The sequence below is a fragment of the Bos mutus genome, chromosome 3, assembly GCF_027580195.1.
Source record: "Bos mutus isolate GX-2022 chromosome 3, NWIPB_WYAK_1.1, whole genome shotgun sequence".
NCBI classification, from domain to species: Eukaryota; Metazoa; Chordata; class Mammalia; order Artiodactyla; family Bovidae; genus Bos; species Bos mutus.
Genome location: NC_091619.1, coordinates 106,756,440 through 106,774,027, shown reverse-complemented (window position 1 = coordinate 106,774,027; position 17,588 = coordinate 106,756,440). Strand labels below are relative to the sequence as shown.

Sequence of the window (17,588 nt, the reverse complement as noted above, 5' to 3'; positions counted from 1 at the left end):
CGTTTTAAAATGTTTGCTGAATTGAATTAAATATCAAAATTGAATTAAATGATAAATACTGAAGGGAAAAGTGTGTTGGGCATTGGGAAAGGTGAAGAAATGAAGATGCTACCCCATCTTCTTTTAAAAAGTTAATCATATTGTAGGGGAGTGAGTGCCCACCCAGAAGCCACTGGTCATCAGAGGCAAGCATACAGTCAGAGCTAGACATCTATGGGGAGAGGAGGTTCCAGATCTCAGCATCTGCCGGGACCAGTCTCACCAGGACCACCTTGATGCCACAGCATCTTCCTCTACAAAGCCTCTCTCTCTACCTGCATCCAGCCTATGGAGGCCCCAGTCCTGCTGGGCAGCAGTTTATGTGAGTGTCTACTGTGGCCACTCCGTGCCCATGACACTCCTACATAATTTCAATATGATCCGTTCATATCTACTTCTTCTCTCCCATGCTGGCCCCAAGTTCTCTTCCAAGCAACACTTTTGTGCCTGCCTGGACCAAAATGGCCACCTCTGTCCCAGTCTTCTTGCTCCACATTCTCCCTCTAACTCTCTGCACATTGCTGTCAGTTCAGTTCAGTCACTCAGTCGCGTCCAACCCTTTGCAACCCCATGGACTGTAGCATGCCAGGCTTCCCTGTTTATCAGAAACTCCTGGAGCTTGCTCAAACTCATGTCCACTGAGTCAGTGATGCCATCCAACCACCTTATCCTCTGTTGTCCCCTTCTCCTCCTGCCTTAAATCTTTCCCAACATCAAGCTCTTTCCCAATGAGTCAGTTCTTCGCATCAGGTGGCCAAATTGCCTAGCTGTCAGTGCCACCCTCTAAAACTCTGCTTGTATTATTCTATGTCTTTGTTCAACAACACTCAGTGGTCCTCAGCCACTTACAAGATAAAGTCTGAACTCTGAAGCTAGACTGTAGAGACCTTGCCCACAGCCTGACACACACCGTGTATCTGACCTTTTCCTCCCACCTACCATACTGGGACCCCTTGCTGTTCCTCCCTTGTATAATGCCTCATGACTCCTCTTCCTGTCCACCCATCCTCAAGGCCAGGCTCATGTCACTGTTCCTCTGGTGTCAGCCCACACTAGCCAAGGTCATGGAGCCTCCCCTCCCCAAGTGCTTCTAGCTCTGACTGTATGAACATGTCACTTGGTTCTTAGCTATGATGGCCTGGAAAAGACCAGTGAGCTCTGGGTGGGCACTCACTCCCCTTCAGTATGACTAACTTCTCAAAAGAAGATGGGATAACTTCATCTTTATTTCTTCTTCCTTACCAGGGCCCAACATGCCGTTTCCTGCCATATTTAATTATAGTTTATTTCCATTTTATTTTCAGCTCAATTCAACTCAACAAATATTTTAAAAGTATTCATTGTACCAGGCGCTGCGCTAAATGCCGGAGGCACAGAAGGTTCATGGTCTGGAGGCAGAAACAGGCTCCAAGACAGACAATCATTCATAGTGGTGCGTAAAGACAGACAAAAATACAGGGTTGCGGCAACGCAGGCCGAGACTTGGAGCTGGGCAGCAGTGCCTCTCGATGGCTGGGGGCAGTGAGCAGGGGTCGGGGGGATCTCTGCCATCCAGGATCTACCGTTTGGCGCTTCGGATAGAGCAGGAACTCAAGAGATGCTTGTTGAATCCCAGTTAACGAAACAACTTCTGAGCATCTCTTCTGCGGGAATCTCTCCCCATACCCTGACTCCCCATTAGGAGGTAATCAAGAGCTGACATCGAATCACAGGGAGCTGAGCGCTGGAGGGCTCTCTCCAAACTGGCTGCTATAGTGCTTGACTTGTCACATGGCAGAGCAGGACCAGATGGGTTAAGTGACTTGCCAAGGTCACTCTCTAAGAGCCAGGGCTAAGAAACATCTTGGGACTTGAGTCTTTGGAAAGAATGAGGCAGAGAGGAAATTGCTGTGTGCTGCTCAGCTATTAAGTGCAGGGTCAGCCCACATCATGCTCTGTTTGGTTTGAATCCAGAGTCTGTGCTCACAGCCCCATAGCACAGAGCTGGATGTGTGTGCTTCTGGTGAGAATGTGTGAATGTGAGGGTGTAGGCAGGTGTGGGCGTGGCCATGCAGGTGTGAGTGCAGATTGGAGCATGCTGCCAGGGTGGGGGTGGGGGCAGTTCAGGGCAGGTGTGAAGCAGCTTGGGTGAGTGTGGCTGGTGCACACGGGGTTGTGGGTGAGTGCAGGGCGAGCATCAGTGTGACTGGATGAGGCTTGGGTGTAAGTGTGGACAGGGCGGCTGAGCTGAACAAGCAGCCAAGAACCCGATCCCGGGGCTCTGCCACCCTCACCCCTGTTCTTGGTGCAGCCAGGCGTGGCTACTCACCAGTGCTGTCGTCATAGACCACAGTGGCCGACCGCCACTTGAGATACTGCACCAGGTCGAGGATGGCGTGGCTGAGAGAGGCGTAGTCCGGGTACAGGTTCACGTAGAAGGTGTCTTTGTTGTCCAGTGGGTGGTGCTTCCACCGCAGCTGGATGTGGGGCACCTCCAGCGCGTTGCAGATGGATTGGACGGCATTGGTGCAGGAGCCCTGGGACGGCCCGAAGATGGCCACCACCCCCAGCGCCAGCTGGTCACAGGCTGCAACAGGAGGAGGGAGGGAAGGACAGTACAGGGGTCAGTGCTGTCTCGTCAGGCAGCCAGGCACTGTGAGCACGAGGGGCTGTGATCCTGCTGACCCCTCTGAGGCTGCATCACTGATGAGCTCTCTGAATCTCAGTTTCTGCATCTCAAAACTGGGGTTGTAATAATCCTGGCCTTAGAGAATCATAGGAAAGTTGAATGAGATAATGAGTACACACTGTGGAGGGGAATGTCAGTTGGTGTAGCCACTATGGAAAGCAATATGGAGGATCCTTAAAAGGCTAGAAGTAGAGTCACCAACTGACCCTGCAATCCCACTCCTGGGCATGTGTCTGGAGAAAACTCTAATTCAAAAAGGTATGTGTACCCCATTGTTCATCACAGCACAGTTACAACAAGACATGGAAACAAGCTAAATGTCTATCAACAGAGGAATGGATAAAGAACATGTGGCATACAGAGGCACATGCATGCGTGCACATGTGTGCGTGCACACACACACACACACACACACTGGAATATTACTCAGCCATAAATAATGAAATAATACCATTTGCGGAGATTATGCCAATTGCAAATAATGCCAATTGCCAGAGATTATCATACTAACTGAAGTCAGACAGAGAAAGACAAATATCATGATACCACTTATATGTGAAATCTGAAAGAAAAGATACAAATGAACTTATTTACAAAACAGAAATAGACTCAAAGACACAGAAAACAAATTTATGATTACCAAAGGGGAAAGAGGCATAGGGATGAACTAGGAGTTTGGGATTAACAGATATACTCTGCCATATGTAAAACAGATAATCAACAAGGACCTACTGTACAGCACAGGGAACTATACTCAATATTATATGTGTGTATGTGTGTGTGTATATGTGTGTGTGTATATATGTGTGTGTGTATATGTGTGTGTGTGTATATGTGTGTGTGTGTATATGTGTGTATATGTGTGTGCATGTATATGTGTGTATGTGTGTAGTTCAGTCACTTTGCTGTGTACCTGAAACTAACACGACATTGTAAACCACACTGTAATACTTCAGTTAAAAAAAAGACAGCACAGCACTCATGAAATAGAAATGATGATCGCTGTGTCAACAGTGCTTAACACAGTATCTGGTGCTTAACTGACAACTGCTGAGTGAATGGAGGCTGAATCCCTGCCTTCAAACAGCTACTCATCCTGGGGGAGGCCCAAGGGCTTAGGCAGGTCAGAAGGCAGATGCTTCTGGGAAGGGCAAGAAACAGTGGGCACAGCAGAAGCATGAAATGAGTAGGAACCAGAGCAGCTGGGGCTCAAAGCAGGGCATAGGCTCATGCAGGGACCATGCCTAAAAGAGCCATAAAGTGGGACCTCAGGGGCGGTCATAGGGAGGGCTCCCCAGGAGCCACTGCCCTTTCTCTGGCAACTATCTCTAGTTTTCCTTTGGGCTCCACTGCCTTTCCCACTTCCAGCCTCTGAGCGGTAGGGCTACAGGCTCTAGCTGAAATGTTCACTCACCACCCCCAGGCCAGTCATTGGTTTGGAGGCTGGTCATGTGACTAGTTGGAGCCAATGGGATGGCATGAGATCTCTCACTGAAAAGGGGAAACTTCCTGCTATAACTGGACCTGGGAGGAGTTAAGACCTGGAGGTAGTGTAGGCCTCTAGTGCTCACAGAAAAACCCCGGTGCTTTTCTGTGAATGGAGTCATTGTGGAGGAGAGCAGAGCTAAGAGACAGAAAGAAATGTGGGCCCCGTGATCAAGTGGCACCCTGGACTTCCGTTACCTGAACCAATACGTGCTCTTTTTGCTTAAGCCAGTTAGGATTGGCTTTCTGTCACTTGCAACCCTCACTGCAGCATGAGCACACCCACCAGCTTGTGGCCATGGGAATGACACAGTGTGCACATATATGAGCACATGATGCATGTGGGAGGAGGCAAGACATGGATGAGCAGTGCATTCACACATGTCCTGGCTGCCTCAAGGGCCTCTGGGAAAGACCTTCTGGGCTCTGACCCACCCCTAAGGTTTGCAAAGCCCAGGGCCAGAGATCAAATAGAGGCCCATGTATCAAGTGGCTAAATACTTAAATACTTTAGGTCAAGCTAACAAACTGTTTTATAAAACATGCCCTTTCCTTCTACCTTGGCAAATATGCTCAAAACAACCTGGAAAGTCAGGTGAGAATGGAGACTTCTACTCAGTGATGTGGGGAGAGGTGGCCTCAGCTCCCCCACTCCCTGCCCCCTCCTCTTTGATCACTAGTTTCATACTGAACCATAAAGGGCCTTGAACTCATCATATGGACACCCTACTTCTTATGTCCAAGCTCTGTCCACACCCCTTACAAGGAGCTGTCTGTTGGTTACCCCTAGACAGGGCCAAGAGTATGACCATGGCAGCATGGCTGTGCCTCCAGAGGATGGCACACGTAGGCCTGGAGGCCAGCACAGAGCCAACTGGGCAGAGGACTGTAAGAGGGATCTTGAAGGAAAGGATTTCGATCTTGACTGTGCGATGGTAAAGGTAACTGCCGTGACAGTTACGACAGTCATGATGGTGTCTTCAGACCACGTTGTGAGGCTGTTGATGATGATGGTGATGGTGGGGGTGGAGTGGTGATGGTGCTGTAACAACGGTGGGACGGTGATGAGGGGATTGAAGATGATAAATATGCCAATGTCACGCAAGTAATGGTGATGACGATGGTAGGGATGAAGATGGTGATGCAAGTGCTGATGAGAGAGGAGGTGATGACCATGTTGATGGTGATAACAGTGATGGTGGTGATGATGTTGGCGTGGATGAGACTGGTGATGAAGACGCTGCTGTCACTGCAGTGCTGCTGCTGCTGCTGCTCCTGGCAGTGCTGATGCTTCAGGAGTGGAGGTGATACCATGACTACAGTGGTAATACTGACTGTGGTGATGTGCACTGGTGTTGAGGTGTTGATAGCGGTGATGACAGTGTGATATGATGACAGTGACCACACTGGGTTTCATTCTGCCAGAGATGCAATGACTGGGTCCCACTGTTGGGTTATAGGAGGTATAAGCCCTGCCTTTCACCTATTCCTTCTCTGTGACCTCTCTCCACATCCCTTTTCCCATCCCCTTCATGTTCCTTCCACCCTCTTAGGGGCTTCCGGCTTGGAAGAATACTGCTGTCCCAAAGGGACGAGAGTAGGGTTATAGCAGCAGCAGCTTTCTCTCCAGATGTTTCCAGGGCAGCAGCCAACTCTTGTTCTGGCAGCTCTGAACACACACAGCAGTAATTACATTATTTGTGACTTCAATTTTGAATCCATTTTCTGGTCATTTTACAGTAACTCAGTGGTTCACAGTCATTGCAGGAGTCCACAGCCTGAATGCAGTTCCCCCGCCCCCTTTCCATGGCAATTGTAGTTATAGCAAAAATTATCCCAATCAATTTGTGTCTTAAAAGGAACTGAGCTGCCCAGAGAATAAATGAAGGCAGAGGAGCCTGGGGAGGGCTGGGTCGATTCCAGGCTCACTCCGGTCAGACGCTCTCTGAGTTGTTGGCTCAGGCACTGCCTGGCAGTCACTCTTTTAATTTTCCACAAAACATTTAAAAATAAAGACAATAAGTGAATGTCCCTGTTAATGGGAAAAGACCTTCTGGGCCTCATGTGGAGGGAAGGACTGATACAACCAGGGCTGGCCAGGCAGGCAGTGCCAGGCTCTGTGCCTCTGCATCCCCTCAACCCACAGGGCCTGAGGTGGCTGGGTGGGTCCAGCTGTGACGAGAACCTCTGCCTAGAAAAAATGAATTATCATTGGGTTAATTAGAATGAGGCCTAAGTTCACCCCCCTGGAAGAGTCCTAATGATGCTCCCAAGAAATACATTTTCAAAAACCAAAGATCAAAAGGAAAAATAAAGATCACAGAACACGGGGTTCCCCGAGGGATAGAGGGTACCCAATGGGGAGTATGATCCAGCAGCAGAAATACCTTCAGGGTCAGACGGCGATGATTCTAACCACAGTAGGGGTCTGTCTTAGGTGTGTTATCAGAAGGACATTAAGGGAGAGTGATGGTAGACAGAAGCCACTTAATTTTTTCATTGAGATATAATATAATTCAGTGGAGTGCATTAATTTTAAGCACAGACTTCCATGAATTTTTACATATAACTGTACTCACGTAACTACCACTTAGATCAAAATACAGAACATTTGCAACACCTAACAAGGTTCTGTCTTCCCCTTTCCAGTTTATATCCACTGGACTCCCTCCTCCAAAAGTAATCACTGTCCATTCACTCAACAATGTCTGTGAGCCTCATCCATGATGGTATGCATAGCAAGAGTTGCTTCTGTTTTTATTGCTGATTCAATTCCATTGTATAACTGTACCCTCCCCCATCTATCCATTCTGCTGTTGATGGACCTTTCCTTTATTTCCAACTTTGGCTATTATCAAGAAAGTGGCTAGGAATATCCTTACACACATATATTCCACTTTAGTAAATATTTTCACACAGTTCTCCTGAGAAGTTGAACCAGTTTTCACTCCCACCAGCATTATGTAGAAAAAATATACCTCAACTCATACCTCCCACCCTACCCAGAAAACCAATTTGACACAGATCATAAAGCTAACTCTGAAAGATAAAACAATCGAACTTCTAGAAGAGAACATAAGAGAATATCTTCATGACCTTAGGATAGAAAAAAACAGAACACAAAAGGCATTAGCCATAATGGCAAACATTGATAAATTGGACTCCTTTAAATGAAAAACTTTGCTCCTCAAAAGATACTACTAAGAGTGAGAAGGCAAGCTCATTGGCAATAGATATATGCAGTACGTATACGCAACAGAGGACACGTATCCAGAATGTATAAAGACTCCTACGAATCAATAAGAAAATGACAAGCAATTCAATTTTCAAAAGTGGTTGAAAGCCTCCAAAAGGCACTCCAGGAAAGAGAAGCTCCAAATGATCTATTAGCATATGAAAAGATGCTCAATAACTCTGGTCATCAGGGGAATACAAAGTAAAACCACAGTGAGACGTCCACCACATAAACCACCAAAAATAAAACATACTTCAGCACAAGTTAGCGAAGACGTACAGCAACCACGACTGCCCTGCTTTACTGCAGGGGCATGGGGTGCTCATTGGTACAGCAATTAGTTGGAAAACTGTTAGGCTAAACAGATGCACGGTGGATGACCTCACATTTCCACTTAGGTATGCATCCTAGGAAATCAACCCTGAATGTTCATTGCAAGGACTGATACTGAAGCTGAAGCTCCAATACTTTGGCCACCTGATGCGAAGAACTGACTCATTGGAAAAGATCCTGATGCTGGGAAAGATTGAAGGCAGGAGGGGAAGGGGACAACAGAGGATGAGATGGTTGGATGGCATCACCAAATCAAAGGACACGAGTTTGAACAAACTCTGAGGGATAGTGAAGGACAGGGAAGCCTGGCACGCTGCATTCCATGGGGTCTCAAAGAGTCGGACATGACTGAGCGACTGAACAACAACAAGGCATGCCTCCAGTGAAAAATGTGCGCTTTTGTGCCCAAAAGACATCAGCAAGAATGTTCACAGCAGGACCACTCTGTGGCCTCACATGGAAACAACTCAAATGCTCAACAGTAAATTTGCTTTTTAAAAATTGTGGCCTATTCATATAATGGAATACTATGCGACAATGAATAACAAGAGACTACTGTTACATCTGACAACAGAGATGAATCTCAAGATCTATTGAAGGGTGAAGGAAGCGAGACTCAGAGAAGTATATATTGGTATTCTACTTAGGGAAAGTAGGAAGCTCCTCGGCAGGCTCTGAAACTCTGCTCCTGGCTCACTGCTGGGCAAGGTCTCTGCGCTGAATGGCTTGCACACCACTAGAGAGTCATCATAGCCTTTTAGTGAATTTTAGGGAAAATGGACAGAAGGCACAGCCTGGTCCTCTGGGGTGGTTGTGTGCATACAGGTCTCTGTGTTCTGTCTCCAGGCATCGGTTTTGTGTTTTGACCTTTTCACTGAGCAGTTTTGATTGAGGTCAACCATTTTCCAGCTGGACAAGGCCAGGCAGAGAGTGCCAGCATGGACTCTCAGCAGGGAGATGGAGACCTGACTGCATGGTGTTAGCCGCAGTGCTTGCTGGGAGATGGCTAGGAGGATGGAGGTAGGGAGGAGAGCACGCCAGCACCAGAGAAGCTGAGTGATGGAGTGATGGGGAAGGACCACTCTTCAAGGCTAGCAGGGTGGGTGCCTGTAGTTTGTGTGCAGGTTGGCCCTGAGGCAGTGGCCTCAAAAACCTCAGTGACAGCTGTGTTCAACATCAGAGACCCCTCGATCTTCAGTGCACAAGGGAAGGAGGAGCAGGGTGGGTGAGACAGGGACCACCAACGGGAAAGTGCCTGAAGGTGTGAAGCCTCTGACCTGATGGTTCAGTGGGCGGACAGCAAGGCAACCAGTGTAAAAGGAACAAAGTCTGATGGTACTTTGTATGAAGCAGGCACTGCTCTAATCACAGAGGTGTGCCCGTTTTGTAGATGAGAAAAACTGAGTCACTGTGTATTTTGTGCACGGTCACACAACTAAGAGTGGACAGGGTGCAACTCTGGGCTGTCTGGCTCCAAGCCCATGCTGCTCTGCCTTTCTGTACGGAGAGGTTTACTTTACAATGGGGCTTTGCAAAAGAGCTGGGAGCAGGCAGCACCTTGGCAGGTCTGCACTTGAGAGCCCAGGAGACCTTGATTAGCTACTGCGAAGCCCTTAGAAAGACCAAGGGGATCGTGTGGATGGGCTGTCTTCCCAAGATGCATGGATATCACAGTCAGCTCAGCCTGGGCAGTGGTCCCGGGCAGTGATGCTCAGCCTCCTGTGCCCTATCCTCATACCTCTCATTCACGGGTTCATTCAATGGCCATTTCATTGAGCACTTACTATATGCCAGCCTTTTAGGTGCCAGGCTATATCAGGTAACAAGAGAGAAACTTCTTTTCAGTGGTGTTGGCAAGGAGGGGAAAGACATTAAATATCCACAATGATTTAACTACAAATTGTGATAAGGGCCTTGAAGAAGAAAAGCGAGGGTCTATAAAAATATATTATGGGATGAATGACCTAGCTATCTCTGGGAACCAAGACTCCTTAGGTCTGAGGGTTTTTTTAAATGGAGTTCCATGGACCTCTAGGGTTCTATGGAAGTTATTCCCAAAGTTATTTAGGCCTTTAAATTAAATTCCATTTAAATATATGTATGTGGTATTTTTAAAAGACAGTAACAAAAGAGCATACTTGTATACTCAGATGTGCTATATGCCACATTGGAAACTGGTAGCTCATTCATGTATTGACAAATTACCATGATTTTTCCTTGAGGATCTTGGAATAAAGTTCTCCAGTCCTTTCTGTACAGGCATTAGAGTTTACTGTAAACACGTCACTACCGTGAAAGAATATAGCCCAATATTTTAGTTTTGATTTTTTAAAACTCAGGTATGGTGAAAACTGGAGAAGGCAATGGCACCCCACTCCAGTACTCTTGCCTGGAAAATCCCATGGATGGAGGAGCCTGGTAGGCTGCAGTCTATGGGGTCTCTCAGAGTCGGACACGACTGAGTGACTTCACTTTCACTTTTCACTTTCATGCATTGGAGAAGGAAATGGCAACCCACTCCAGTGTTCTTGCCTGGAGAATCCCAGGGACGGGGGAGCCTGGTGGGCTGCCGTCTATGGGGTCGCACAGAGTCGGACACGACTGAAGCGACTTAGCAGCAGCAGCAGCATGGTGAAAACTGTTTGATTGGATTTACTACAATTATTTTTGTGAATTATGGTTTTATTGTTATAATGTAGCAAAAAAAAAAAAGGGAAACATACTTAAGCTGAGGTCAGTGTCAGACTTCAAGTGTCATCCATCACTGGGGTCAAATTGTTGCAGCCACAGACACAGCTGTTTTTGTTTTTAGCAAGTCCTTTTATGGCAAGTAAATGTTGCATGTTTGAATCTCTACATAATCTGTTTTATATATATTTTAAATACCGATTTACTGGGCAGGATTTCAATGAAAGAAGTAAATGTGAAAATGCTGGCTTTGGTTCAGAGGCTGTAAAGACCTGGGCTGCCTCCTCACCCATCTCAGACTCCATCCCTCAATACCCCACCCCTTCCCAAGGCCCTTCATGGCCTTTGCCTGTGGCCTGGGAACTCCTGATGGGCAAACCACTGCTCCTGGGAGGTGACTCAACTTAAGCCTAACGGGGCCTGAGGCTGCTCCAAAAACCAGGCAGAAAAGCTCTAATCCCCAAACCCAGCCAGAGACTGGGTATGTTTTAAGGACGTTGGACAACAAACACAGACCCATGCCCCCCAAGGCCAGAAAGAGGACGGTGGGGGCAGCACACTCACCCTTCTTGGTGGCCTCGAAGCTGTCATGGAAGTGGATCCTCTGGATGTCATAGGTCAAGGTTGTGTTGGGCAGCAGAGTCCTGTTTCTGTTGATGATGTTGGCAGAAAATCGAAAGGCATGCTCCTCGGCGTTCATGACCTGGGCATTGGGGCCGTCTGCATACTCAAAGATTCCTCCTGCGAGAGATGGGGAAAACTGTGTGTGCTGGTGAAGGAGGAGGTATGCTAAGAAATATGCTTGGCTCAGAAGGTTTTATGGGCCAGATTCTTCCCCCAAATGTTCAATAAGATGCCAGGTAATCCCCCTATGTAGAAATTGTGCTGGAGCATAAGAAATATGAAAATTCTCCTAGTTCATTTCACTCAGCTGGCAAATTCCTGATAACAGACACTGACAAACAGATCCAAATAAAACTGACCAACTTATGAATGTTGCTATGAAAACTCTCAGTAGAATGCTGGCAAGTAGAATTTACCAGAATATTATTACAAGGATAGCATACCATGATCATAGAGTTGTATTTCAGGAATGTAAAGTGTGGTTCAATATAAAGAAATCTATGAATATCATTCCATTGCATCAGTAGTTCAAAGGGGAAAAACATGATCAACTCACAAAATGCAGGAAGGCATTTGATAAAATTCAATATCTACTGCTGTTAAGAATGCTTAATAATCTAGCTCTAGAAAAGATACTCACTTGAAGCATCTTCAGCTCAAATTGGTCTTTAATAGCAACTAATGGTGAAACACAAGAGGCATGCTCATTAAAGGGAAAAAAGAGAAGGTGTGCAGAGAGTTACATTACACCATTAACCACTGAGATAAGAAGGAAATATAACTTGGAGGCACACCTCTTAGGAAGAAAAACATTCTTATTTGCAAATGATATAAATGCCTTCCTAAAAACTCTTAAAATAATCCCTTAACATGAAAACCAATAAGAACTAGCAGGAGATTCAAGTTCAGTGACCAGTGAGCACAAATTAAGTGTTACTTTAAATAAACAACAACCAGCAAAAACTTAATGGCCAAAGGATTTCCTTTGCAATATCAGCAAATATTAAATAACTAATCATGAACCAACTCCAGTATTAAAAATGGCAACAAAATCAAAGACTTTGGGTGACAGACGTGAAAATAGGAGGCATGTTAAATGAGGAAGCGTGTCATGGCGGGTAGACAGGGTCAAGGACAGAGGTCATGGTGGGTAGACAGGGTCAAGGACAGAGGTCATGGTGGGTAGACAGGGTCAAGGACAGAGGTGTCTAAATTACTTTTTCAGTTTAATGTGACTCCAATCAGAATCATAGAATATATATGTACACACACACAAACACACTTATATATACACACTTTTTTTTCACTTGACAAAACAGCTCTAAAATACATCTGGAAGACTAAACAGGAGACAGCCTACACAGAGATGAGAGATGACTTGCACTGCCAGATTTAAAATATATCATGATGCCAAAATAATTAAAACCAAGCCCTAACGGCATATGAAAACACAGATAAGTCAATAGAATGAGATAAAATCCCCAGAAAGAGGCTCTAGTAGAGATAAATATTTAAGACATGATAAAGATGGCTATTTCCAATCAGAAGGCAGAAGATGAATTATTCATTAATTGTGCTGAGACAATTATTCAATTATTTGGGAGAAATGTAAGATTCCAATCTTAAGCCATATATCAAAAAAAGTTTCATGCACTGAAACGACCCAGAGGGATGGTACGGGGAGGGAGGAGGGAGGAGGGTTTAGGATGGGGAACACGTGTATACGTGTGGCGGATTCATGTTGATATATGGCAAAACCAATACAATATTGTAAAGTTAAAAAATTAAATAAAATAAGTTAGAAAAAGAGTTTCAGATGGAGTAAGATTAAATAGCAAGGAAGTAAGGGAAGGAAGGGGAAGAAACACTATAAAAGAACCAAAAAGACAATAAATATAGGTGAATATTATATAATATTGAAGTGGTGGAGGCCTTCCAATAAAGTCAGAAATCGAAGGAGAATGATTGATAACTTCATAGAGACAATATAAAATGTGTAGATTTCAAAACCCCCATAAACAAAATTAAATGGTAAACAAACTTGGAAATAATATCAGTAACATGTAAAGATTGATGCTCTAATTTTACAAAAACCACTTAAAATTCTTTAAAAAGACAAATACTCAAATGAAATGAACATACTCGAATGAAAATACTCAAATACTCAAATGAAAAATATGCAAAGAGCAAGCATGGGCTTTGCACAAAAAGAAAGAACAATACAAAGGAACCATTCATACATGATGAAATGTACATTCCCACTAATAATCAAATAAACACAGTCTGACCCAATAGTGAAATGCCGTTTTCTGACTGTCCCACTGACAAGCATAAATACACGGCAGCACTCAGCTCTGCCCAGGGCATTCAGAAATGGACATTTGCTTAACTGTTGGTAGAAGTAGGCGCCAGTACATCCTCCTTCCTTGATGGCTGTTAGAAATATATAAAAAGGCTTAAAAACTTGCAGATCTTTGACTCAACACCTCCGTTTCTAGTAACTGAATTCAACAATGAGTACACAGATCATGTGAAAGGAGGTAGATCTAAAGACACTCAACACCAAAGAAATAGTAAATGAATGGCAATTTTTTTTGCCATTCATTTACTATTACATGGAAATAGCTATATATTTCCATATAATAGCTAACATTTAATGATTGGGCAATATCCATGATATAGCTTTAAGTGAAAAACAAAAGTTATAAAGCAGAGATGCAGTGTGACCCTACGTTAGAGAAGGAAGAATAAAAAGGAAGATGAGGAGGGATTTATGTCAGTGACAAAAGAAGAGAAGACATTTCAAAGCAACACCAGTAAACAGTCCTAGGTAATAGATTTCTTAATTTGTTCTTTCTGCTTACTTTCCCCATATAAACCTCTATTTGTAAAAAAAAAAAATTAACTTCATTGAAGTATTATTTACATAGAGAAATTCCACAAAATTCACCATTTTAGGTGTACAATGATTTTTAGTAAATTTACTAAATTGCATGACCATCACCACAATCCAGTTTCAGAACATTTCCAGCAACCCTATAAGATCCCTGGTGCCCACTTACAGTCAATCATTGTTTTCAGTCCTCTCCATGCTCCAGCCTCAGGCAACCATTAATTTACTTTCTGTTTCTAGAGATTTGTCTTTTCTGGCCACTTCCTTTAAATGGAATCATATTATGGGTGGTCTTCCGCATCTGGCTTCTTTCACTGAGCATAATGTTTCTGAGGCTCATCTCTGTTGTAGCACGTATCAGTACTTCATCTCTCTTTATGGTTAAACAGTACTACTTTCTATGGCTGTACCATATTTATTTACCCATTCACCACCAGTTGATGGGTATCCAGGTTGTTTCACTGTTTTGAAAAATGATTTTTTTGAATGTTTAAAAAAGTGAACAAATAAATCTGTTATTCGCCCCACCCCCATGCTGGTATTCCAGCGGGTTACAGTCATAACACAGAGTGTGCACGCACGTGAGTCTGTGTGGGGGTGCAGCACATCCGTAAATCAAGACAAGAACACCTCCTCAAATGTTGAGTAGGTCTCTCTGAGTGGAAGGATTATGGATGACTTTAATTTCCTTCTTTGTGTTTTTCTGTATTTTCAAAAAGTTCTGCAGTGAACATGTGTTATATTTCTAATCAGAAAAGCCATCATGTGATGGTGTGTATGTGTTTAAAGGAAAATAAGTGATCAAAATACCATCTGATCCAGTAATTCCACTTTCTACAGATACAAATTTAGAAAAAGTTAGAGAGTTAGAGACACATAAACATTTATGTATAAGGATATTTTTGACATAATATTGAAAAAATAGAAACAACTCAATGTTCAAAAGCAGAAGACTGCTCAATGTATTAAAATCCACCCATATGGCAGAACAACTTGCAGGCATTAACAGTCAGGGTATAGGATGGCAGGATGTGGTGTCCGGGATTTGCTTCAAAATAATATGGGCGGAGTGGAAGTGAAGGGGATGCAGATAGGATAGGAAAAGTCATGGGTTGTTGGTCCAGGTGGTAAGTACACAGGGATTCACTATCCCATTCTTCCTAAGCACAAGCTTATATAAGCATATCTTCCATGATAAAATTGCCTTCAAAATCGTGGTATATAAGGTAAAAATAGCAAATCACAGTCATGCAATCAGAGAAGAGACACAGTATCATTTGAAGATGCTTATTACCATTTTCTTAAAAACTCAAGAGAATCATATCAAATCCTAGTAGAAAGTAAACAGAAAGCTCATCAAGGGGCCAGCACATAAAAACGTATATAGAAAAATGTATAGCCTTCCTATAAATCAGCAATAAACAGTGAGGAATTACAAGGGAAAAAAGAGACCCTATTCACAAAAGCAACCGCAAAAAAATAAAATACTTTACAATAAACGTGCAATTCCTATATCAAGAAAACTACAAAACTTTACTGGGGGACATAAAAGAAGACTTGAATAAATGGAGAGACATAACTTTCTCTTGGAAGGGAAGGCTCAATATTGTAAAGATGTCAGTTCTCCTCAAATTAATTTATAAATTTAATGCAATTCCAATTAAAATCAAAAAGGACATACCAGAAGGGCATACACCAAAATGTTAACAGAAGTTCTTTCTAGAAAGTAAAAAGATAATGGATTCCTTTTGCTTTAGTGCTTTTCTCCCTCAAGTGTTCTGCAATGAAGAAGAGCTTTGGTAATAAGGAAAAAAGCTTTTAAAAAATGCTCTTAAAAAATACTTAATGATACCGGAAATGCTCATTCTGCTTCCCCTGAAAGGCAACAAAGTAATACTACAGTATGAAACCTATTTATCAAATGAAAAGCACGTAACTACAGTTACAGAAAAAAGACTGGAAGGATTCATACCATGGTACCAGTGAGCTTCTCTGGGAAGAGAGATTTATAGATACTTTTAATCTTGCTGTTTGTAGTTTCTTGATTTTTCCAAATTACTTCCAGTGAATAAGTATTATTTTTAATATTTTAAAACATAAACATTAAAAAATCTTTTCCCAAGAAAGTCTAGGGAGAAAACTAGCCATTACAGAGTCCTATCTCAAATGAAAGTCAAAGATCACGGGAGAAAGGGCCATTTCCTAGGGCTTCACGTGTCCTTGCCTGCCTCTCAGACAGTGGCAGGTTGACGGGGGGAAAGGAGAGAGGGGGTCCCAAGTCACTGAGACCCAAGCCCAGAGGCTACACCATTTGGTTCCATGAATACCCATTGGTCTCTGCCATGTGCCCACCTGTGACTGGGTGCTGGAATGAGAGAAGTCAGTCCTGGGCCCCTGCTCTCAAGGAGGACTCAGCTGACAATAAACAGATGACCATAAGCAGCACATACATGTGGTAGTCAGCTGTTATAACCAAGAGTGGAGTGGTTCTCAACTTAGGCTCCAGAGACAGCCAGACCTCAATGCAAACCCCAGCTCTAGTCACAGGAGGAAGTTACACTCTCCAAGACTCAGTTTTTCCATTTTCAAAATGGGGTACATATTTCCAAGGTTGATTGCTGCCAGGAGGAAAGAAAACAATGTAGCTAAATGCATGGGATGTGGCCAGGACTTAGTAGTTATTAAAGGACGGGTGAAACAATGCTATTTAGGAAAAAACAAAACAAATTCTGAGCTTCTACATTCTAGGTCAAGGGTTGACAAACATTTTCTGTAAAGAAGCAGCAGTAAATATTTTTGGCTTTGTGGACCGGAAGGTCTACTGGACTCTGCCATTGCAGCATGAGAGAGGCAGCCAATATGTAAATAATGGCGCAGTTGTGTTTCAATAAAACTTTATTTACAAAAACAAGTGGTAGGCTGGATTTGGCCAGGGGGGGCTGCAATTTGTCCCCTCTTCCAAGTGAAGAGCAGTCTTTATCTTAGAGGTAAAAGCACCTTGAGGCCTGGATGGAGAAGAAAAGACATTTATAGTACTGAATTGCTGTGTGAAAGAAGCAAAGGTAGGCTGTTGATTGTTTGTGTGGGGAGTATGGGTGAGAAGGGCCCAAGAGAAAGAGGGTAGATAGGAAGTGTGCCCAAACAGGGAGAAAGGAAAGGACAGTATATCCCAGGAGCAAAGGCAAGTGACCTCACGGCAGGAAAGGCCATGCTAACACTTTAGTGCCCATTTAGCCTGAGCTGTGGTGTTATCTCCTTACTTACAGGAGCCTCATAGTTTACCAAAGCCAGTCACAGAAAACTACCCCCGGCTTGCGTTCTTTGGGGACAGTGAAGGAAGGTGGGCAAAGCCTGGCACAGGGTGAATTGGGGCAGAAAAAGGAAAAGAGGTGCAGAAGCTGGGACGAGAGAGGGCATGGAAAATTCAGCAGAGAAGGAAGTTGGAATAAGAGGAGATGAGAAACTTAAGCCCTAGGGCATCTCAGAGATGCTAGGAAGAGGCTGCCCTTCAACCTCTATCCCCCAAACACAGTGTAAGCTTGGGTCATCCTACTTGAACATTAGGGGCAAAGTGCCCCTGAAGTTTGAATGTCTTGGGATACCCAGAGAGCAAATATTTAGAT

At 44.0% G+C, this 17,588-nt stretch overlaps 1 protein-coding gene across 1 annotated transcript in view; it reads right to left on the bottom strand.

Annotated features, from left to right (window-relative positions):
* GRIK3 (glutamate ionotropic receptor kainate type subunit 3) overlaps nucleotides 1-17,588 on the bottom strand; it is a 252,701-nt gene that overhangs the window by 89,293 nt on the left and 145,820 nt on the right. Inside the window, exons 2-3 of the mRNA XM_005893256.3 lie at nucleotides 11,013-11,189; nucleotides 2,348-2,605 (exon numbers count right to left, since the gene is read on the bottom strand). Of these exons, the coding sequence (XP_005893318.1) occupies nucleotides 2,348-2,605; nucleotides 11,013-11,189 (435 nt within the window). The remainder of the gene's footprint in view (nucleotides 1-2,347; nucleotides 2,606-11,012; nucleotides 11,190-17,588) is intronic.